The sequence below is a fragment of the Thrips palmi genome, unplaced genomic scaffold, assembly GCF_012932325.1.
Source record: "Thrips palmi isolate BJ-2018 unplaced genomic scaffold, TpBJ-2018v1 HiC_scaffold_1, whole genome shotgun sequence".
NCBI classification, from domain to species: Eukaryota; Metazoa; Arthropoda; class Insecta; order Thysanoptera; family Thripidae; genus Thrips; species Thrips palmi.
The window spans coordinates 731446-755534 of NW_023144620.1; the positions used below are offsets into that span (position 1 = coordinate 731446).

Genomic DNA, 24089 nt, shown 5'->3' on the forward strand with positions numbered 1-24089 from the left:
CAACGTGGACGTCCATAATTTGGCTTCCAAGTCGACTTCATAACTATCTCTTCCTAGAGGAATAGGTCTAGGACTAACATAGTTCAAGTAAAAATAATACTTTGGGAGACCACCTGAAGAAAACAACCGCTGGTGAATTTTGAAGTCAAATCGGAGTGCTTTGAAAAAATCACACTCTTAAAACCTTACGAAGTACTTTGAGCATACATGTAAGAAACTAATTTACTTCGTTACACGAAGAAATAGTTCGTACATTACGAAGTGTTTTCTTTGTAAGCTTATGTTCTTTGTTATACCATACTACTTTTCTTTGTAAGGCCCAAAATAGGATGTGAGGTTTTCTCAGTGCATCCTTTGCGCATTCAGATTGATTGTACACACAATCCTTACTACACGTAAACGTAAAACTGGTAACAGGGGCGATTCGTAACAAATGCGTTTATTAATTTAAGTGGAGGGAGCAGAGGAAAATCTGAGTATGGCCCCTCTTTCGCTTCAAGTACAGGGTCCTTCAACAATCAAAGCTGATGTGATCAGTGCTCAGGTATAGTTTTGGAGGGCGTCTGAAATATAGGGTACACCGAAAACAGGCAAATCTTTTATTTTGAGTTCTAGGAAGTTCCTGTCTGAGGCTCTCGAGGTATGAATCACCACCGAAGTACCGTTGGGGCATTGAAGCATGACCCCTTTACAATGTAACCACGTGGCATAAGTTGCCTTCAGTTTGTCCAGTGATTGGCTGAGCGATAGCGAAGCCTGTTACTCCAGTGCGGTTGAAAAGTTTTGTCTGTCTGTCTGTGTGTGTGTGTACACTACTCCTCCTGAACGGCTCGGCCGATCTGGCTGAGATTTCGCAGGGTTATTAGGTATGTTCTTGGCTCGGCACACGCGAAATTTCACCATCCTAGCTCAACTGGTTCAGTTTTTATAGCCGAAAAACACCTAAAAACGGCGAAAAATCGAGTTTTCTGTCGGTAGACCTCTCCTGTCTGAATGAAAGGGAGGTCTGGGGGCGGAGCCCACTAGCCACGACAAGTTGAAAAGTTACAAGGGTCAAGATCGTGTAATTTGTAGATGAAGCACCTCTATGTAGAATGAAGGGGGTCTTGGGGGCGGAGCCCCCCAGCATGCAACAGTTCAGAAGTAACTGATGATGGAGAAGCATTGTCTGCCGAAGAGAGCCTAGCGCCGCAGGCCAAGGTAGGTACGCTAGGCGCGGATTGGAGAAACAGGCAGCGACACATCGCGAAGCCTGTTACGACAAGACGCGGTTTGGCGTAAACCTACCTTGTAGTTAGGGACGTATTTCTTCCGTAACAGGCATTTGTGGTGATTCGTAACATGCCCGTATAAAAAAAGAATGTAAGTAGTTTTTGCAGTTAAATGCTTGAATTATTTCTCGAATCATCGCTGCTGCCATTTACACAGCTCAAAATGCTTTTCAAAGCGAGGTATTCTAATCTTTCCTCCAAACTTGAAAAAAGTGAGGTTAGGATTGACATAGCCGATCAGTTAAGGGGGCTCATACATGTTAAAGGCACTTTTCTAAAAAAAAATTTGATGTAGACGGATTAAGATTTTACAATTTCTGTGTGAGAATCCTTTTAGATAATTGAGTAAGCTTCATTTTGGCTTAAGGGAAAGTGACTTTGGACATTTTTTAGAGATTTAGTCGAAATGTTTAAAATTTTGCTTCTCGTAAGATTTTGTTCGCATACTTGCTCAGATCTGTGGGGAAAAAATCAGGGAGACTCATCCCCAGTAGTGTCATAGAATTGACTACAATGGGCTTTATATCTGCAATAGTTTTCAAGAAAAAAAATGAAAACAATTTTTTAAACAATTTTTTAAACAAATTTGTGCACAAAAAATTGTTTTTGTTTTTTTTCTTGAAAACTATTGCAGATATACAGCCCATTGTAGTCAATTCTATGACACTACTGGGGATGAGTCTCCCTGATTTTTTCCCCACAGATCTGAGCAAGTATGCGAACAAAATCTTACGAGAAGCAAAATTTTAAACGTTTCGACTAAATCTCTAAAATTGTCCAAAGTCACTTTCCCTTGAGCCAAAATGAAGCTGACTCAATTATCTAAAAGGATTTTAACACAGAAATTGTAAAATCTTAGTCCGTCTACATCAAAATGCCCCCTTAAGGGGGCTCATACATGTTAAAAGCACTTCGTAAATTATTTTGTTTTGATGTAGACGGATTAAGATTTTACAATTTCTGTGCTAAAACCCTTTTAGGTAAATGAGTAAGCTTCATTTTGGCTTAAAGTAAAGAGTCGCCTGCGACAGACATACTTTTCAACACGCATAACCGAATTCAGTCATACCTGTACCGCCACATAAATTGCGACACACATAACTTTATTGGCTGAGCGATAGCGAAGCCCGTTACTTCAGTGCGGTTGAAAAGTTTTGTCTGTCTGTCTGTGTGTTTGTCTGTCTGTGTGTGTGTGTACACTACTACTCCTGAACGGCTCGGCCGATCTGGCTGAGATTTTGCAGGCTTATTAGGTATGTTCTTGGCTCGGCACACGCGAAATTTCAATATCGTAGCTCACGTGGTTCAGTTTTTATAGGCGAAAAACACCTAAAAAACGGCGAAAAATCGAGTCTTCTGCAGGCAGATCACTTCTGTTTTAAAGAAAGGCCCAACAAGTTGAAAAGTTTCAAGGGTCAAGATCGTGTTATCTGTAGATGAAGCAACTCTATCTGGAATGAAGGGGGTCCCGCCCCCAGCATGAAACAAGTAAGAAGTAACCGATGATGGACAAGCCAATGCCTGCCGAAGGCAGGCTAGCGCCGCAGGCCAAGGTAGGTACGCCAGGCGCGGATTGGAGGAACAGGCCGCGAGACATCGCGAAGCCTGTTACGACAAGACGCGGTCTGGCGTAAACCTACCTTAAGGTAGGGCATTGGCTTGTCCATCTTCGGCGGCTTCTTACTTGTTGCATACTGGGGGGCTCGGCCCCTTGACCCCCCCTGCATTTCAGATAGAGTTGTTTCATCAACAGATATCACGATCTTGACCCTTGTAACTTTGAACCCCTAGACCCCCCTTTCTTCAAGACAGAAGTGATCTGCCTGCAGAAGACTCGATTTTTCGCCGTTTTTTAGATGTTTTTCGGCTATAAAACCTGAACCACGTGAGCTAGGATTGTGAAATTTCGCGTGTGCCGAGCCAAGAACATACCTAATAAGCCTGCAAAATCTCAGCCAGATCGGCCGAGCCGTTCAGGAGGAGTAGTGTACACACACACAGACAGACAATAAACGGCCTTACGGAAAAGTATTGCCTTCAAAACGGCGATACCAAATTATGGCGATTCTTTTGTGTATCGCCGTCCTGAAGGCAAGATATTTTGGTAAGGCGGTTTTTTGCCGATACTACATGATATCGCCAAAAAAATTACTCAAGTGTCACCTTTGCATTTGCAGTGGTTTATCCCCGCTCCTGCAGTGTTCTTTCATTTTCCACCCAACTCAAGGCTCACAGGCCGTGACTATGATGCTTTCACAGAGGAGGCACTGGAGAAACAAAAGCGAAATTCTAAGCTCGTACGCAAAAGAACAAAAAGAAAATTAAAGAAAAGACATACAAGCATAGAAAAGCGCTCGAAGTACTTCGAGCCTAAAACTTTGTTTACACACTAAACTTCTTACGGATACATCCTATCTGTATTACGGACATTTTTGTGCAATTGATTTGACGGATAGATAGAATAGGCGGATTGAATAGGCGGATAGAATTGACGGATAGATAGATAGAAACGGATAGATTTTGCTTGTAATACGGATGAAATCATCCGTATTACAAAGAGTTTTACGTCCGTACCATACGGATATTTTCGTCTGTATGTTACGGACGTAAAACTCTTTGTAACACGGATGATTTCAACCGTATTGCAAGCAAAATCTATCCGTAATTGCAATTGCACAAAAATGTCCGTAATACGGATAGGATGTATCCGTAAGAAGTTTACTGTGTAGAGGCAATGCCTCTAACGAATTGTCATAGGAGGGAGTGAGCGCATGAGCCTGGCGCAAGTCACTCCCCCCCCCCCCCCACACACACACACAAAAGGCGGCCTGAAAGGAAGGCAAAAAGTCAACTAAGTGTCAAGGTTGGCAACTTTTGCGTCCCCTCCCCAACCAGTTTCTGGATCCTGGATCCGCGCCTGGCATAAGCTCTTGCACTTTTCAAGAAAGGCGCAGAGACTGTACGCTTCACGAAAGTCATTATGTTTACCAGTGAACTTCATGGCACACGGCAACGGGACAGTCGTGACGGGTTCAAATGAGGGCATCAAGCGATGTTCACAAGTCGAGCTTCACTGTCAGGACTGATCGTATATAAATTGAGCGCGCGCAGTAGGGCCTATGTCAAAATGGCAAAGCTTGTCCTTCTCATCGCTTGCCTCCTCGCAGCCCTGTTGGTAAGTCAGATCCCACGAGCATGCACACTTAGGAGGGTAAGGTGTCGAACATGGATCGCAGTCATAGATAACTTGTATGTTAGCGCACTCTGAAAACCTAACACACTATTTACGACTTTACGAAGAAAAATAGCTTGTAATAACAAAGTACATAGTTTCGGCATTCATAAGGCAACAAAGAAAATACTTCGTAATTTACGAACTATCTCGTCGCATAACGAACTAAATAGTAGTTTGTACCTCATATATGCTCAAAAGCCTTCGTAAGCTTTTATCTGTGCAAGCCCGTACCGTGAAACCAGACGACTTATAAATTTTTTTACAAACTTGTCCGTGTAGTCAGCACTTTTGGGTGCCACAACAACCACGCGTGGGGGAGCAGATCAACCGTACCTTGACACTTGCAACATGCGAATGAAAACACTGCCTCTTAAATAGCGTCCTAAAGAACTGATTTCTGGTAAGGTGAGAGTCAAAATACTATAAGGAATCCATTCATCAGAAAAATCTCAAAAAAATTCGTACGAGACGACTTAGTTATCGGGAAGTTCCTTCCAAACCACGACGCCGAAGCCCTGGAAATTTCAGAGTATACTATTTGTCACTAGATGTTCAATTTTTGAGAGAAGGTTGCATGTACGTGATTATAGGGTTTTTCTCCATAAAATTTCGGAGCTTATTTCTAACAGTGCGAGTAACTTGCACAATTCTGTGCGTTCACTGAATTTGCTTGGTATTATGCATGAAAATGCATAAATTTTAGCAAATTTGAGGGCAATGTTATGCAAAACGTGGCACAGGTTTAAAACAATGTAACACCACGTACAATATTTTAAATAAACATTGAGCGCGTAATACTGCCGCCGGTCACTGTGCGTACGGGAAAATGTCGTCCCCCCCCCAACGATGGTCTGGATGTCATCATTTATCTTTTTTACTCATTTTTACTAATTTGGGGGGAGAATCGGTGAGGACGCATCAAGATCTGAAATTGTGAATGTGCTTCATTTGGCAGGGGCTGGCGTGTGGCGTGCCCTGCTGCACTGGAGGCAAAGGCATGACGAGCTCCCCGCCCCCCTCTCCCCGCGGGACCGGTTCACCCGCGAGGAGCACGGGCAGCCACGGCAGCCCCCCGCAAGGCCTCCCCTCCTGGATGCGACCGGGCGGCAGTCCCAGCGGCAGGCCGAGCCCCACCCGCTTCAGGCCCGGCGCCATTCCCGAGACCAGGCACCTCCAGCCTGGGCAGAACACCAAGTGAGGGTTGCTGCACGACACGGATGCCCGTGTCAGGACGTGAATGTTGTTTGTAAACCTGAGGTCCCTATCGGAATAGACGTGATTCACAAATCTCAATATCAGGGTTCCATGTTCAATGTTTTTCATTATTCACTGAAAATAGAAAGGTTAGACTTTTGACCCTTTGAAGGGGATTCAGAAATGGATGTCCGGAAAAGGGTCCGAAACACATGTCCGAAAATTTGTCATACATTTTTGTATTTCTGATAAAGGTTGATATACACTGTAAATAACTTACGGTGAAAGGCTGCACCACTAAGTCTTCTCCAAACATGGAGCATTTTTACCATAATATAGAGAATCTTCTCCCTGCAACTTTCAGAGTGTATCCCCACGTTAATCAAGGGCCAGTCTCGCAGATGTCTGACCTTTTTTTCGGTCTTACATTGAAGTATGACCTTTTTTCGGTCATACATTTGTGAATGGCCCATTTTGGGTCATACAATTTTTAACGCCAAAACTCGACCAGATGCCTCACTCTTTGAATATTGTCGTTTTTTGAATGAACAGACGACAATATCTTACACAACCCTGCATTTTACCGTCCCAACTTTGAAGTCTTCCCGCAATCATTCACTCAATTTTCTATGTGGCCGCAACAGTGAAATTTAAGCTGTCACCTTGACAATTTCAAGGCTATGAATGTGAACTATTTGCTTACCATGTGCGGAAATTCCAAAATGTCCGTCACCATTCCTGCAGAAGGACATGCTGCTGAACGGAGCTTTTGCTCTAAGGCGCACAAGTCCTCTTGATGCTTTCTGCACACTGGACAATACAAAAAAAAAAATAGTGAGTCTGTTTAGTGCAACGTAGATGCATCAAATTTCTTTGGCAAATCAGCCGTTAAGCTACAGTGATGCCCAATTTCAGTTCCAGTTCCGTGAGCCGTTGCACAGAGGGCCATGAGACCAGTGGAATTAGCAGCGAAAATCCTGGACGCGTTTCGAGCTCCATAATAGCTGCTAACTGGGACTGGAACCGAACGCGTGACTCCACCAACGGATTGCGCTCCGAACAAGGAATCCACGCTCATCACACGCTCGGTTCGAGTCCTGTTGGAGCTCCAACTGCGTCTAGAGTTTTGGCCGCGGACGTCTCGCTCACTGTGCGTTGCCGATGCGTTGCCTATCAGGCCTTCACTCTGGAAACCTTACTAACAATTTTAGGCCCTTTAAAGAAAGAAGCTTGTTACAACGAAGTATTTTGAGCACACATAAGCGTACAAAGAAACTACTTCTTCGTATAACAAAGTGAATTAGTTTGTATTATGTATGCTCGTAAATACTTCGTAAGGTTTAAAGCGTGTTATGTCGACCCCTGACAACGTTTTCAGGTGTCAGAAGCCGACTGTTCCCATACTTTGGGATCTTCAAGGCCACCTCAAAAAAAAATTTTCGGCACCCTCAGTCCGTGCTGAAAGTCACTTAAACGACTTTTTGGTCAAAAACATGATTCAATTTTTTTTTCAAGTTCTTTTGAGTACTTTTGAGGGAACAGATATATAGTTTTGCTCCAAAATCGAAAAAAAAAATCATAGTTTTGAACGTTACAGACCTTGTGGAGACTTTTGTTCCTAATAAAAATAAGTTTTTGGACATTTTTATGAAAACTGGTCAATTTTCAACTTTCATTTGGGCGTTGTAGTGACTTTCAGCACGAACTGTGGGTGCCGAAAATTATTTTTTGTGGCCTTGGAGATACCGAAGTATGAGAGCAATCGGCTACTGACACCTGAAAACGTCCCCTTTGAGTGGTTGCAAAAGCCTCACTGAGGACCCATACTTACTTTTCCGAGCCACCCTTCCTGGACTCTTTGAATCTTCCGCGTATGGCTTTTCCAGCAGCTCCTTGCAGGAGATCGTGGGAGGGTGAACGTCCCGAACCGAAGTCGCCGCTGAACAATCTGTGGAACGATTTCTTTCTTGATACATAGTTTCTTGCGCGAGCACTCTCATTCCCGGAACGTGACATCACGTTGAAACGAATGTGACAAAATGTCACGTTCATTTCAGCATTCTGTCACGTTCGTTTCAACGTGAATAAGCTAATTAATGGGTAATTCACGTCCAAACGAACGTGACACAATGCTCAAAGGTACGTGACATTTTAACACATCCGTTTCAACTTGATGTCACGTTGCTGGGATGAGAGTATAAGAACTTTAAGGAAACTGTAAAGTGAAAATACACTCAGAAAAGCTTGCAAAGAAAAGTACTTTGCAGTACAAAGCATTCTCCGGCATTGTATTACGAACTCCCTTGCGAACTTTTTTCTTCGCATTGCAAAGTAATAGTTCGTAAGTTGCGAAGAAAAAAGTTTGCAACGCTGCGAAGCATAAGTTCGTAACGTTGCAAAGCATTTTCTTTGCAAGTTGCAAAGAAATACTTCGCAATGCAAAGAAAATAGTTTGTAAGAGAGTTTGCAATACAATGCCGGAGAATACTTTTCAAGGTGTTTTGAGTGGAGAGCTGTTTTTGCCAAAATTGTGCCTCGTGTTTTTGGCTGAGCGATAGCGAAGCCAGTTACTCCAGTGGAGCTGGAAAACTTTTTCTGTCTGTCTGTTGTTTGTCTGTCTGTCTGTCTGTCTGTGTGTGTACACTACTACTCCTGAACGGCTCGGCCGATCTGGCTGAGATTTTGCAGGCTCATTAGGTATGTTCTTGGCTCGGCACACGCAAAATTTCACTTTCCTAGCTCAACTGGTTCAGTTTTTATAGCCGAAAAACACCTAAAAAGTGGCGAAAAATCGAGTTTTCTGCAGGTAGATCTCTCCTGTCTTGATGAAAGGGGGGTGTGGGGAGGCGGAGCCCCCCAGCATGCAACAAGTAAGGACTAACTGTCGATGGACAAGCCAATACCTGCCGAAGGCAGGCTAGCGCCGCAGGCCAAGGTAGGTACGCCAGGCGCGGATTGGAGGAACAGGCCCCGAGACCGCGAAGCCTGTTACGACAAGACGCGGTCTGGCGTAAACCTACCTTGTAGTTTCTGCTTTCAAAGATATATAGAATTCTTTTGTTTGGATTCAAGCATTCCTGACTCATCACTCATCCATGACAACTCAATAGAACAATTCTACGACGCTGAGTGTACATGCAGGCATGCCCCAGCATCGAGTGTAGGCATGCTTCAACCTCAGGCAGAGGCATGCTATCCACATACTTGTAAGACATAACACTGTGTAACACACTTGAATAGTGCTTCAGTGCATACCTGTCTCTTTTGGCGTTTGACCGCAACACACGTCGGGAACAGTGGCACTGCCTTTGGGGAAGCCGCACATGGTAGGGTGGCGTGAGGGGTCATCCTGTAGCCTCTGCAGGGCCTCGGGGCAACTCGTGAGCGGGACGCAGCGCGCGCCCGGGCTGCATCTCACTTCTTGGCGGTCCCAACCTGCAGCTGTGGTCCAAGAGATGTCATATTAAAAACAAGGTAGGTTTACGCCAGACCGCGTCTTGTCGTAACAGGCTTCGCGATGTCTGGCGGCCTGTTCCTCCAATCCGCGCCTGGCGTACCTACCTTGGCCTGCGGCGCTAGCCTGCCTTCGGCAGGCGTTGGCTTGTCCGTCATCGGCGGTCATCGGTTACTCCTTGAGCCCCCCAGCCACCCCCTTCATTCTAGAGTTGCTTCGTCTACAGATAACACGATCTTGACCCTTGTAACTTTTTAACTTGTCGAGGCTGGGGGGCTGCCCCCCAGACCCCCCTTTCTTCATGACAGAAGTGATCTGCCCGCAGGAAACTCGATTTTTCACAGCTTTTAGATGTTTTTCGCCTATAAAAACTGAACCACTTGAGCTAGGATAGTGAGATTTCGCGTGTGCCAAGCCAAGAACATACCTAATCAGACTGCAATATCTCAGCCAGATCGGCCGAGCCGTTCAGGAGTAGTAGTGTACACACACACAGACAGACACACAGACAGACAGACAGAAAAAACTTTTCGACCGTACTGGAGTAACGGGCTTCGCTATCGCTCAACCAAAAAGCATCCAAGTGCGGGACGTTCTCAAACTATCTTGCGGAAGAAAGACCTGATGACGAAAATAATATCTATTTTTGGCTGAGCGATAGCGAAGCCTGTTACTCCAGTGGGGTTGAAAAACTTTTTCTGTCTGTCTGTTTGTCTGTCTGTGTGTGTACACTACTCCTGAACGGCTCGGCCGATTTGGCTGAGATTTTGCAGGCTCATTAGGTATGTTCTTGGCTCGGCACACGCGAAATTTCACTATCCTAGCTCAACTGGTTCAGTTTTTATAGCGGAAAAACACTTAAAATCGGCGAAAAATCGAGTTTTCTGCAGGCAGATCACTTCTGTCTTGTGTCTTGAAGACAGGAGGTCTGGGGGAAGGAGCCCCTATCCTCGGCAAGTTAAAAAGGTACAAGGGTCAAGATCGTGTTATCTGTAGATAAAGCAACTCTATCTAGAATGAAGGGGGGTCTGGGGGGCGGAGCCTTCCAGCTTGCAACAGGTAAGAAGTAACGGACGCTGGACAAGCCAATGCCTGCCAAAGGCAGGCTAGCGCCGCAGGCCAAGGTAGGTACGCCAGGCGCGGGTTGAAGGAACAGGCAGCGAGACATCGCGAAGCCTGTTACGACAAGACGCGGTCTGGCGTAAACCTACCTTGTTATTCTATACGTGAATCGCGCATTTCAAAAAGTACGGGGCCGGCCAAAGTTGCCGATGTGCATTGCAACTTTTCGTGTTATTGTAGTGAGACTACAGGTTGACTGCTGATAATGGGGTAGTATTTTCGAAAACTGTTGTTTCAGTTAGTTGAAACATAGCCAAAATTTGCACATTTCAAAATGTATGAGACGGGCCAAAGTTGCCGATGCGTATCACTTTTTTCCTGTTATTTTAAGGTCTATTTCTTTTTTTCGTTTAGCTGCGCACGTAAATGTAACACTGCGAAAAAAAACTACGGAAAGTTCTGTATATTTAAGGGGGCAGTCTCGTCCCTGCACCCTTTTTTAGGAGGGTTTTCCCCCTCTTTTGATGGCGATGATTTTTATAAATATACCTCTTAAAGACAAACGGTAAAAACCAAATGAAAAAACAGAACTTTTACAACATTTTCAAAAGAAAATATTTTGTCTTGTCTTTAGTTGTAAGGGAGTTATAGGTAGTGCAACAAAAGCCGGCAAAACATACAAAATTTCACTGCGCGACATTTTTCTCCGGAAGTTCTTAACTTTTTGGCGATCGGTTTGCGGCATTTTGAAGATAAAAAAAAATGGTCTTTACTTTGGCCTTCAATCATCCCTATAGCCCAAGGAAAACATTATTAAAACCATACCGAAGTTAGTAGACATATTTGGATACGTTTATTAAAACGTATACTTTGTCATAAAAAGCTGCTTTTCTTTTGAAAGGCTTGAAATAGTTTGTGAGATTTTGTCTGTGTAAGAAGACAACGACCTCCGTGGTTTAGCGTACGGAGAGGGCCTAGGTGGTGTTAAAATGAACAGAACTTTCTTTAGTCTTTTCTCGCATTGAACAGGCTGAGGATGCGCATCGGTGACCCGACCTGAGATGACTGCGGTGCGGACGCATTATGAAAAACTTCGAATGTTGCCACCACACTCAAAATTGGCTACCCCGGCCCCGAAGCACTTCTCACTTTGCCAAAATTGGGCTTTGCACGCAGCCGGAGCACCAAATACTGGCAAGCTGCTGAAGGTCTGAGATCGAGGCTTGCCAATTTTGTGCAAAGCAAACTTGCCACCAGATTCGCATTGCAATGTGAAGCAAGCAACTGGTTCACGCTTTATTTTGACGGGGCATTCTTCCCGACCCTAGAATTTTGAACCAGATTCAAGGAAGAAACGACAACTTTACCGTGAGCGCACACGAACAGCAAGGCGTGCACGAAGACGAACACCAGCGGAGGAGCCCGCATGCTGAAGGCTGCTTGCGTCCGACAGTGTCGGCAGCATACTGAGGATGCTCTGCGCGAGTTCGCTGCCTCCTCCAGACTCGTTCTCTTTGTCAGTCTTCCCCCCCCCCCCCCCCCGTCCCCGTGTTACTCTCAAGTGGTATGGTAATAACAGTGGATGACGCACCGCCTCACCTTGCGCCGCGCTGCGGTGGGGCAGCCGCTACCAGTCCAGTCGAGTGGCAGGAGTGGCAGTCACGGGTGCGTGTGTGTGTTTGTGTGTGCAGGTTAAAGAGAGGGGGGCGGTCAACCTGCCTCCCGAAGACGGCCAAGCCAGGGGGCCGGGGGAGGGCGCGGGGGTGATGGGAACTTCACTCCACCCCCTCGCGACTATGAATTAAAGCTTCTGGAGGGACAGGAAAATACGAGGGGTCCTATTCAAAAGATCTTATCTGGGCGTTCCCCCCAAGACAATCTTATCTTAAACGCCGGCAAATTTCACTCATTTTGATCAATCAGAATAAATACGACGGTTACATGCACTTTTGGTTTCTTTAATCTTCCATCTTTAGATTTACTTGAACAATTTCACAAATTATATTGATATGTAACTGTACCAAATGATCAAACTATGTGAAATTCACCTGCGTTTAAGATAAGATTGTCTTGGGGGGAACGCACAGATAAGATATTTTGAATAGGACCTCTCGAATAAGGAAGGGGAGGCGATCACGGGGAGATGCACTGTGGCAAAAAAACTACGGAAAATTCTGTTAACAGCTTGTGGTTATTTTCCGTAGCCCCCTTATCAATATTCACTGTTCGAAAATTTCTCGTAAATTTACAAAGATTTCACTGGAAAGTTTTATAAACGAGAGCTTTGTAAAACGTAGTTGATAAAATATGCCGTGAAATCCAAAAATTCATCGTAAACATCAATTTACAAGATACTTTGTAAATCTAAAAAACATTCCATTCTATATTTGTGATTATTGTAAGTAACATGCACCCTAGCATGCAGCAAATAGTGCTGAGAAAAAATGTTCGTCGGAGACTTTAAACCAGGACTTTCTGGCCGGGCCAGACTGGCCCGCCGGCAGCCTAGCTGCCGCAGCTCTGCAAGGGCATTTGAAGCTCGATGACCAGCTGGCTTTGACAATCTCTACGACGTACCGTAAACCGGGGTAACTTGAGACAGCAAGGGTAACTTGACACACTTCTGCTTTTCCACCTTTTTGGAGCTGCCACCTGGCTCGGCACATTCGGAGGTCGAAACTGCCCTAGCACTTTCTCTCATACATGTTTGGAAAGACGATTAAGCGTATGAACGGCGGGTTAGGACCAAGCTGGTCAGTTCTGTAACGATTTTTAAATTTTAGTAAATTTAACAATTTTAGAGAAGTGTTACAAGTCTCCCTTGGTACTCGAAACACGTCTTGCTGGGACCCAAATGACTGTAGTACCTTTCAACCCTATAATTTCAACATTCTAAATGCAGCATTGGTTTAGAGGGAAACCCATCATTCATCGGATAATACTGACTTTTATAGAAAATGGTAACTGTGCGGGGTAACTTGAGACACCAAATTTCATTGAATTTGACGGAAGTTGAGTGGCGTAACTTGACACTGGCACCTCCTTGTACTACAGGGTGGTTTAAAGTAACGGACCTCTCCGTTCTAAGACCAAAACTAAGCCGTATTTGATCGGAAATCACTTTTTTAAGACAGTGTAGAGGGTCCCAAGTGGATATGCAGCTTAAAGTTGGAGTGTTTTCTCAACTACACACGGACCAGATGAGATATAATAAATCTTGAAGTCTCAAAAGATGGGGAATTTAATTACCTTTCCAACGATCTTAATGTCATTGAAATCGGACAACTTATAGCCCAAGAACCGTCGATTCTTTGAAGAAAAACAGTTGTAAAAATTGTTAAAGGATTTTGAGTAAATTTTAAAAATTGACTAAGACGATGTACCTTTGCAGGAATTGACTTGTGTACGTAGAAATAAAGAAAAATGTCTTAACAGGTGTCAGGGTTGGATGTGAAATGAGAGAATCGCTGTACTTAGTTGACAGGGTTGGATGTGAAATGGGAGAATCGTTGCGCTTCTGAAGTGCCGTTATCCCTAAAATTACCAAATGTAACTTCGATGAAAAATTCTTACTATATGGATCAAAATTCTTCTTATATATTCCACAAGTACTAATTTTCATTGAAAATAAGTTACATGTCTCAGAAAATCAGTATGGACTGACAAAAACCCCACTTCCGTGAAAAAGCAAAGTAAAAGCTGGGTGTGTCTCAAGTTACCCCAAATGACGGGGTAACTTGAGACAACTTTAGAGGCCCAATACTCTCATTTTAGGAGACCCCCAAAAAATTCGTGGGGTCCAAACCGATTGTAATCATGTGAAATTAAACATGGTTGGGATTCGGGTTGGTGAGAGACGTTTTGTGGACACACGGTCCAAAAAACGTGAAATATTGTCTCAAGTTACCCCGGTTTACGGTAGGCAATGGCCCTCCCTAACATCAGAAGCAAACCCCATGTCAATATCTGCGCTCGTTTGGGCACAGGAGTCAGAAGAAACGAAACTACCCCGAAACGTGAGAATCGCTCCTATGTGTGCAGGTTGCTGAAAAGACTGTGGTAATTCCCACTGAGTCTGACAATGAGGGTGTTACTGCTAATAAATCACCTCATTCTATTGCTTTGGACGAACTCTTGTCAACTATTGTAAGTTGTCATTGAAGTAATTTTATCATTTTCCTTTGTGACTTGTCGGATTCTAATTCAATCATTGTTTCTGTCCATTAAGGGCCCACAATCCGTTGAAGCAGATCTGGATCCACCCCAAACAACTTTGCGGACCCAGCGCAGATATTATGTCAAAACCATCTTACGTCATTGTCATTTCACTGTTCTGAAATGCGTGAAGTAAAAGTGCAGATGTTACTAAAATTAATGACGTTTACTGAAAATAATGCTATAAATTTCATTAAATTTCGTTCACTTTCAACTGTGAAGACTCAAGTAATATGCCTTATGACTTATGGAGTAATATGATACGCGAGTTGGCGACCCGTCGGTAGGCACAAGTGCGAAGCTTCGGTTATTTTCCGGTGTTGCTTTGATTGACCAAAACTATGACGTCTCGCACGTGTCGAGGCCCAAATGCCGTAAATCGGTTGTTCGTTCACGCATGTATCATCTGTTTGCGGTGCTGACTTCTGCAGGCTGAGTACTTCAAACACGGCGAGGCTCACACAAGACTAAAACGGATCAGGCTGTTTCGAAGCAAGTCCCGTGGATGAAACACCTGTTCGGCACACAGTATAAAACAGACCGCGCTCGTCCTTGGCCCGTCAGTACCTGCGGAGCTGCAGTCAACATGAAGGCATTCGGTATTGGTATCCTTATTGTGGCCTGCGTCTGCCAGGTAAGTCTTTCAGAGGTGATAAGAATGTGGGTATCGAATCTGAGGTCTTAGTAAAAACGCGAGAATAGCAAGCAACAAGGGTATTTTAACCACAACCATGAGATCATAGCGACTAGTTTTGAGCCAATAAGAGGAGGTTTGGGTAAGGGTCGAGTCCTGTTCGGGTCTGGTTAGCTCTCAAGCCCATTGTTCATGTTTTGACACATGTTTTCCACCGTTGTTGACCTTCCTTGTCCCACCTCTGAATTTCACGAAACCCTATTTGCAATTCATTCATGAGTGAAGGAGATTCTATTTTACCTGACGAAGACCATTATACACCTGCACACTCTCAGGACGTTACTCTTAATCAATAAGTACATTAAGCAAAAATAATACTCTGAGTTTTCCAAGTAGGTATGACTTATCTTCTTTGCAAAATTATTCACAAAAATAAATTGAAAGAACACCACTTGACAATCCCTTAGTAGTTCTCAAAGAAACGAAAAGTAAGTTTGATGTTCGCACAAATTTCTTGCACTTGACAAATCGAGTAAAAATTCAGTCACGTAATGAGAGCGCACCAATGTCCATGGGGCTCGCAAAGATACAGGCATCACCGGGCGATTTTGGGGGTGTCCGGGGTACACGGGGCACTGATGTGATGACTCTACAAACTCAAGTTTGTACGGATACTTCTGGTTGAATCATGCCCGCAAGAACACTCCATCTGAAGCCAACCTGGCATGTACACGCCTGGACTCAACTGGGCATGTTAATGTGATTCCTTCAACTTACCTAAAAAATATCGCGTTAAAAATGCAATAAATTTCTTTACTTGGCCCAGACTGTCGCATTTTGGGTTGATATCGTGATAACATGCGTTAATGTAATACAATATGTATGACAAACCTGCGGTGCAATAACTTTTTCATTGCGCCAATGACGCAATAGAATGGTATCAAAACGAGTTCACTGTCACACTTTGGATAAAAGTGCAGTATGTTAGTCAGCATTGCGTGAAAATAAAACCCACCGCGTGCAGACACACTCCACGAATTCACGTGTTTTCAGTGCACTGTCTTCAGCACGTGCTCACCTGAGTACGCTCCGGTGCGAGTTTGTTCAACTGAGTACATTATCTTAGGATTTAATTTGTAAGTACACGCCGAATGAGTGTACTTTTGAGTTGGCAAAGTAAAAGTAAGGCAGCATAGATCCGACTGAAATAAAAGTCCGCTCTCGTGAGAACAGTACTCGATACAGGACGGGTCTTAACCCCAAATGAGCAAACAACTCAAGTGGACCTCGTCATTCAAACTTGAAGAAGCCACCATCCCGGAAACCATGTATACAACTTCACTGGTATGATCTACTGATCCATGCCGTAACTTCACGGAATTTTCCCTTAAATTGAAATATGTATTTGAATAGATTCATATCCCTTAATCACTTTGAGAAAAAGTACGGAAAAAGTACGCAACATGTCTGGTCAATAATTTGCCTGGAACGTCCGTACTTGCCAATTACGGAACTTCCGTACCTTTTTTGGCCCGTCCCGTTCATTTTTTGGCCCGCCCTTCTATTCAAAAAATAGGGGGAGGGCCTATGCATTTGTTTGGCCCGCCCTTCTATTCAAAAAATAGGGGGAGGGCCTATGCATTTGCCTTTGTGTCTGTGTGTTGTTGTTGTTGTTGTTGTTGGCGTCTGTGTACAAGGAAGGAGTTGAGCTAGAGTAACCAGATTTGGAGGGTACTTCAGGAGTACCGTCCAAACAAATAATCCGGTGGTGCAAATCCCGTCCGGGTCGCACAAGGGCTGCTGCAGGTGCATCATGGTTTAGATGAGCGGGAGGGGGATTTCCGCCATTATTGGTGCTAGCAGGGCACATAGGGGTATTTTTGGAATCGGGGCGACGAGACAAGATGAATGGACCTGGTCCCGACCCCATCGGCCGCTTTTACAAGTTGGCCAGATCAGGATCTTCAAAAAAGGGGGTCGACCGACTAAAAAAATTTATTGCAGATTTCGATTGGTCTCAGCAAGACCTTTTCAACGAGGGGTCGGAAAGGGGGTCCAGGAGCCCGACTTCGTCTATTAGTCACATCAGGATCTTGAAAAAAGGGGGTCGACCGACTGAAAATTTTTACTTAAGTTTTGGATAGGTCTTGGCAAGACCTCTTCAACGAGGGGTCGGAAGGGGGGTCCAGGAGCCCGCCTTCATGAGTTATGGGAAAAAGTGCGACGGACTCGTTTTGCGCTCCTGCTGTGCCTCTATTGCAAGGAGTTGCAGTAGCATTGCAAATATGGGTATTTTCGGAATGAGGGCGAAGAGACAAAAGAAATGGGCATATTCTAAGGACAGTTGGAGTAAAAAGTGTAAGGACTATTGCATAGGGTATTGTGAATAGAAGGGCGGGCCTAAGTCACGATGCACTGTGAGAAAAAAGGTACGGAAAAAGTACGGAACATGTCTGGTCAATAATTTGCCTGGAACGTCCGTACTTGCCAACTACGGAACGTTCCGTACTTTTTTTCCGTACCCATTTACATGGGCTCATATGGAGCAAGTACGGAACGTTCCGTACTTTTTTCCGTACCTCCGTACTATATTTTTCTGTACCATTTCCGTACAAAAGTACGGAATTTTTTACAGTGTGGTACATCGATAACTTTGCTTTACCCGCTCACGGTGTGTGTGATGCGAGCGGGCCGAAGGCCCGGGCCTTCGACTGGCCAAGTTGGGACTGATGCGAGGGCCGAAGGCCCGAGAAAAGGCCGCCGGCAGGCCAAGCTGGGCCGGCCCCCTGTCGAACCGAGTTGCCGGCGCAGCGAAGCGGAGCTGGCAACTCGATTCGACGGAAGGGCGGGCCCTAGCTTGTTTGTAAAAAAAAATGACGGAGGGACGGGCATATAGTATGATCCCTGCTGTGCGTCCGTCCGTCCGTTCGTCCGTCCGAGGACTTCCCGTGGTCCGATCTTGACCAAATTTGGTATGCAGCCTCCTTGGGTGACCCTAAGAACCGCCCGGTGGCAGCAAATCCGATCCGAGCCCCGGGGTCGCTGCTGCAGGTGCATCATGGTCTACATGGGGTCGAGGAGGATCTCGGCAACGGATACAGCTAGCAGGGCATGTAGGGGTATTTTTGGAATCGGGGTGACGAGAAAAAACCAATGGTGCCAGTTTCGAGAGAATCGGAGAAGTTCGGACCCGGGTTCAAATCCCAGCGGGGTATTTTTTGAACATTCTTTTTATTCGAGTTTTTGCATTGTTTCTGACGTTTTTGAGGGTGCTGATGACGAAAACGACATTTATTTTAACCCCAGACTCAGGTTTAATTCCCGTCAGAGTCAAACATAGGCGAAATTCGTACGTATCTTACTGTACGGGACGGGCCAAAGTTGCCGATGCAAATCGCTACTTTTCCTGTTATTCCGTACGCATTTACATGGGTTCATATGGAGCAACGCGGTAAAAACTTTGTCGTGTTTTATAAGGACCGGTCACCTCAGCTAAGGGTCTTGGCCCCTGATCCTTAGGGACACCCCTCTGGCTAAGGTAGCTTCTTAGCCAAACTAGCCCAGCGTGTTCGTTTTCACGTCCGCCATTTTTAACCTCAAATTTGCCAATTGTAGGAATGCAGAAAATAACCAATAAAATCGACGTAACATGTTTGCTTACGTAAAATTTAACGCTGAACCCGATTCTGTACTCGCTTTTCAAAAAGAAGGAAGGATTGCTGAAAGAAATTTGGATTATGTTTACGCTACGGCGCTCCCTCAGCCGACCACATATTTCACGAACGTGAATGAACCAGATCACCCAGAGGCAAACGAGCACTCGAAATGGAAAAATCGCACATTTTACCTTGGTATTTTCTGAAACTTTAACTACCTTTACTCGGTTAAATTCGTTTGAGTGTGAAGCATCGGTTAGGTTATAAGCTCATGGCGGACATGTAAACAAACGCTTGGCTAAGGAGCTACCTTAGCCAGACGGGTTTACCTAAGGACCAGGGGCCAAGACCCTTAGCTGAGGTGACCGGTCCTTGTAAAACACGACAAAGTTTTTGCCGTGAAGTACGGAACGTTCCGTACTTTTCTCCGTACCTCCATACTGTATTTTTCTATACCATTTCCGTACAAAAGTATGCAATTTTTTAAAGTGATCCTGTGTACGCCGAAGAGAGTGGAGGCGTGCTCATGAACTTGTCCTCTGTTTCAGGCGAACGCTGGCGCCTTGGTGCGCGAGCGTCGGTTCCTCGGCCTGGCCCTGGACGCGGCCAAGGCGGGCATCGGCGCGGCCAAGACGGCCACCCTCGTGGGCCTGGAGGCAGGCCAGGTCGCCGCCAACGCCGCCGCCACCGGCGCCAAGCTGGGCATCAGTGCGGCCAAGGGCACGGCCGACGCTGGCCTGGGGCTGGCCACCGGCTCCACCACCCTCGCCGCCGGCGGCGCCCGCGGACTCGTCGCCGCCGGGGAGACCGTTGCTGCCCTTGGTTTGAACGGCACCCGCGCCGCCGCCAACATCGGTGCCGACCTGGCCCTCAACAGCATCACCGCTGCTGAGGAGGTCGCCGACGGCTTCGGCCTTGGCGGAGTCGCCGGCGCTGTCGGCAACGTCGCTCGCGGTGGCGTCAACTTCGCCCGCGGCGCCGCAGGCACCGGCCTCTCCATCGGACAGGGCGCCACCAACCTGGGCGCTGGCGCCGCCAGGTAGGGATGGGACCACTGGTAGCCGACGAATGTGACCCCACGTTCGTTTTTACGTGAAAACGGCGATGTTAGTTTAAGCGTGACAAACAGTGGCAATTTACTGTCAAACGAATGTGCCAGATTGCACCGCTTGGTCACGTTACTTCAAGTGTGACACGCAATCAGCTGGCGAACTGTCACATTCAGTCGAATGTGACACGTGGCTCCTATGGACACATGTCGTGCCACATCTAAACTAATGTGACACCCATGTACAGTCACATTTGTTTGAATGTGACATGCCCAATTTAACACGTTCGTTTGAATGTGACACGCCATGATTGTCTGACAATTCAGGCATGTCACATTAAAACGAACGTGACAGTACATGGGTGTCACATTCGTTCGGATGTGACACGACAGGTGTCGGTACCATGTGTCACATTCGTTTGAATGTGACAGTTCACCCACTGCACTCTCATTCCAGGAACGTGACATCACGCTGAAACGAACGTGTCACGTTCGTTTGAGCATTGTGTCACATTCGTTTGAGTGTGAATTGGCCAAAAACCAGCTTGTTCACATTCAAACGAACGTGACACAATGCTCAAACGAACGTGACATTTTGTCACGTTCGTTTCAACGTGATGTCACGTTCCTGGAATGAGAGTGTGATGACGTGTCACACCCGAAGTTCAAGCGGTGCAGTGTCACATTCGTTTGAACGTAAATTTTCACCGTGTAGGGGTAGGTTGGGGAAGAAAAGTACAAAACGCGTACTTTGCACTGTACAGAAGTTTCAAATGAGGATTCAACTATTCTGCTCTCGTGAACTTGTAATCCAATGCCTTCCTAACGAAATGGATCACTGTTCATTGATTATAGTTCCCTACATTACGTACAACATGCCAAAATGTATGTGATTTCGGAACTCCTCGAAAAGGGTAAGAAAAGTACACCACCGGGAAAGAAAAGTACAACGAAAAGAATTGCGATTTCGAACCAGGAGACCGCCAATCTTGGCTCAATACAGGTTTAGCCATAAAGTGGAGAGCTTTCACTTGCCATCAGTTCAAGTTTCGTCAAAATCGGTCAATTGGTTCTGATTCTACATGGACTCATGATAGAAGGTCCAAAAAAGCCTTTTCTCAGAGGTAAGTGGGCACAGCATTTTTGTACTTTTCTTCCCCTTTTCACGTAAATGCCCAATAACTTGTTCATTTCTACTCTAATTCTATAACTTGTGTTGACATTTTTTGCTTGTCTCGCCTAATCAAATCTATTTCCGTGATCAATTCAATTTTCATCCCGCTTTTAGTTTCTTAGAGGGTGTTCTTTTCTTCCCCAGTGCCTGTACTTTTCTTCCCCAGCCGACTGTACTTTTCTTCCCCATTTCATTTTTACACTAATAAAAAATTGTGTTGAAGCCTAAGAGCATCGAACGGCACTGTTTTTCAAAGATGATGGTCTAAGCTATAAGGTGGTACCTTACATTGGACTGTCGGCTGATTCTGCAGGAAGCTGTACTTCAAAGTACAAACATTTAAAAAAAAGATTTTCATTGTTATTTTTAATGTTTTTTTCAAACGTGCAGTTTGATTCTAAATATTATATGTAGAACTGGGCTAAATTTATTTTTTGTCAGCGGGATGACCAATCTTTCTAAAACCACTAACGTGATGGTTCAGTGTAGTTTCAGTTCGGAGATATAACGGGTGTACTTTTCTTACCCGAGCCTCGAGTGTACTTTTCTTACCCAACCTGAAACTAACATCGTTGTTTTCACGTGAAAACGAACGTAACGTCACATTCGTCGGCTATCAGTGACGATGACATTGTTACAAATTCCGTACTTTGACACGCAAAATACGAGTGGAAATCGACACGCCACACAGTTGGCACAGCATCTGAATAAAATAATAACGAAATGACTCCGAAATGACAACTAGTGGCAAAATTCCGCGAAATGGTGGCGGGTGGACTGAACCGCGAAATGACCTGCAATATCTTCAATAGTGCGAAATGCAGTGATAAAGCTCGCACGTGAAATTCATAAGTGCACTCTAGAAAGCCTTTGTTCGCAGAGTACCTTCGTATTCGTGGATTTTACAATGCCTTCATTTCCTTTGTATTAGGACGCGATTCTTTGCAGAGTTTTTACTGAATGAATGCCTTCTGGGAAAATGACCTGACACGTACAGAAGAAGGAACGTCTGAACTTGTTCCATGGAAACTCGTGTAAACGGGCACGGAAAACCAGATAAGGATCTCGGAAAAAGGGGGTCGACCGGTTGAAAAACTTTATTGCGGTTCACGATAAGTCTCGCTACGACTTTTTCCACGAGGGGTCGGAAGGGGGGGTTCAGGAGCCCGACTTCGGCAGTTGGCCAGATCAGGATCGGGGCAAAAGGAGGTCGTCCGACTGAAAAATCTAATGTGGTTTCCGATAGGTTTCGCCACGACCTTTCAAACGAGGGGTCGAAGGGGGTCCAGGAGGCCGACTTCGTGGATTGGTCAGAGTAGTGTCTTGGGAAACAGGGGTTGACCGACTCAAAATTATTGTCATCATTTTCGATAGGTTTCAGCAAAACCTTTCTAACGAGGGTTCAGAAAGGGGGTCCAGGAGCCCGACTATTTGAGTTGTAGCAATCGGTGCCACGGACTCGTTTTGCGCTTCTGCAGGCCGTCGGCGGTTGCAATGAGTTGTTGCTTGAGTACAAATATGGGTTTCTTTTTCGACCATGAACTCTCTTCTAACCCTTCATCACCGAATGCTCTACTCATTGCTTCACCATAAATTCCTGAGAAAGCAAGCATGAAGAGCCGCAGGCCGAGGTAGGTGTAAACGCCAGGCGTGGATAGTCGAAACTGGCGCAGCATCGCGAAGCCTGTTACGACAAGACACGGTCTAGCGTGCACCCATCTTGAATCCAGAGGGTACAATAAATTTTTAAAGGCCTCTTACCAGTGGTATACAAAGTCTCCAGCACCACCACAGTACGGACTTCAATCTTTTCTTTATTTTAACAAGTCACGAGAGTTAAGTCAGCCTGCATTGAACACATGAAGTCAGCAAGTATGGAGGCACAACAATACACAGAGGACCGGCGCTGGCGGCCGAAACGCGGAGACGTGTTTCGACCCCCGGAGTCGCGAAACAGGAGCCGAACCGAGTGCGTCAACCCGCCAATGGACTCCTCGTTCGGAGAACAATCCATTGGTGGGGTCACATTCGGTTCTAGTCCCATGCAGCGACTTGGAAACTCAACTCGTCCGGGATTTTGACCGCGTCCACCGGTCTTCAGGCCCTCTGTGAAAAATGTTCTCAAACGCGTGATTTTCCTACTCTGACAGGGCCGCCGTCCGCGGCGGAGAGTCGGCTGCCCGCCTCGCCATCAGGGCTGGCCAGGGCGCCGCTGGCGTCGGCCGCCGCGTCGCCGACGCTAGTGTCGGTGCTGCGCAGACCGCCGCGTCCGTCGCCGTCGCCACCGGCAAGGGCGTCACCAAGGTCGTCGCCGGCGCCGCCGAGGACGCCATCGACGCCCTGCGAGGCAACCAGGCCTGATCGGCCTGTGCCAAGTGCCACCTGAGTTTGAGCGGCCTCCACACGATAGTCGCCAACTAAATAAATATTGAATCACCTCAATCGTGTCGAAACGCGCTCTTCATGGCGTACCCAAACCGCCAAAGCCGATCTCGTTCCTATGCCAGACATAGGGACCCCCTCCACAGACCTGTTTGGCCTGAAAGACAAGCCCACAATCTTGCGTCAACTCCTGTACGAAGGCAAAATGCGCAATTAAACCAAAAGAATCCCAAACTACCATTGTTGCTCGATACAAATGGTTGGCCCGATAAAAACAGTAAAACAGAAAATGTACGCAGAGTCTGTTGCATGGACCTGCTGCCAATAAGGAGATCAATGTGGCCTAAGACTTGTTTGTCTATCCAAGTCACGAATATCACCCGACTGAACAATGTCAGATCCAAAGTAGAACCTTTGGATCTGTTTGCAACATTAGTCTATATCAGATGAAAAGTGCACTTCTGGAAGGGTACCCATCTGTCGCAAGGCTTCAAGTCCACTTAAAATACCATGGGGCATTCCAGACCCAATTAGCAGGTCGCGTGGGTGACCACTGCCGATTTCGTTCCTTTTGTGGCTCTCTACAATAAATTAAGTGCAGCCAATAGGATATTGTTATCAGTGGACTTGCCACATTTTGCTCAGAGAGAGTTTGTTGCTTTTGACAAACTGTCATTTTGAAAGCTTCTGTTTGCAGGAATTTTCTTTTGTATGTAGCATTGCCTCTATTTTCAAGAAAAATGAATAAGGAGGAGTATTTTGAG

The 24089-nt window shown here is 45.7% G+C and overlaps 2 protein-coding genes across 2 annotated transcripts; one reads left to right on the forward strand and one right to left on the reverse strand.

Annotated features, from left to right (window-relative positions):
- Positions 1–6295: 6295 nt before the first annotated feature.
- LOC117639177 lies at positions 6296–11682 on the reverse strand. The gene is made up of 4 exons (XM_034374592.1): positions 11584–11682; positions 8956–9141; positions 7532–7648; positions 6296–6510 (listed from the first exon to the last, which is right to left on the reverse strand). The coding sequence occupies exons 1-4, from the start codon at positions 11642–11644 to the stop codon at positions 6392–6394; spliced, it is 483 nt and encodes a 160-aa protein (XP_034230483.1). The 5' UTR covers positions 11645–11682; the 3' UTR covers positions 6296–6391.
- Positions 11683–14908: 3226 nt separating this feature from the next.
- Positions 14909–23385, forward strand: LOC117639135 (uncharacterized PE-PGRS family protein PE_PGRS54-like). The gene is made up of 3 exons (XM_034374520.1): positions 14909–15065; positions 19270–19760; positions 23094–23385. Exons 1-3 carry the CDS (start codon positions 14937–14939, stop codon positions 23302–23304), a joined length of 831 nt encoding a protein of 276 aa, XP_034230411.1. The 5' UTR covers positions 14909–14936; the 3' UTR covers positions 23305–23385.
- The last annotated feature ends 704 nt before the right edge of the window (positions 23386–24089 follow it).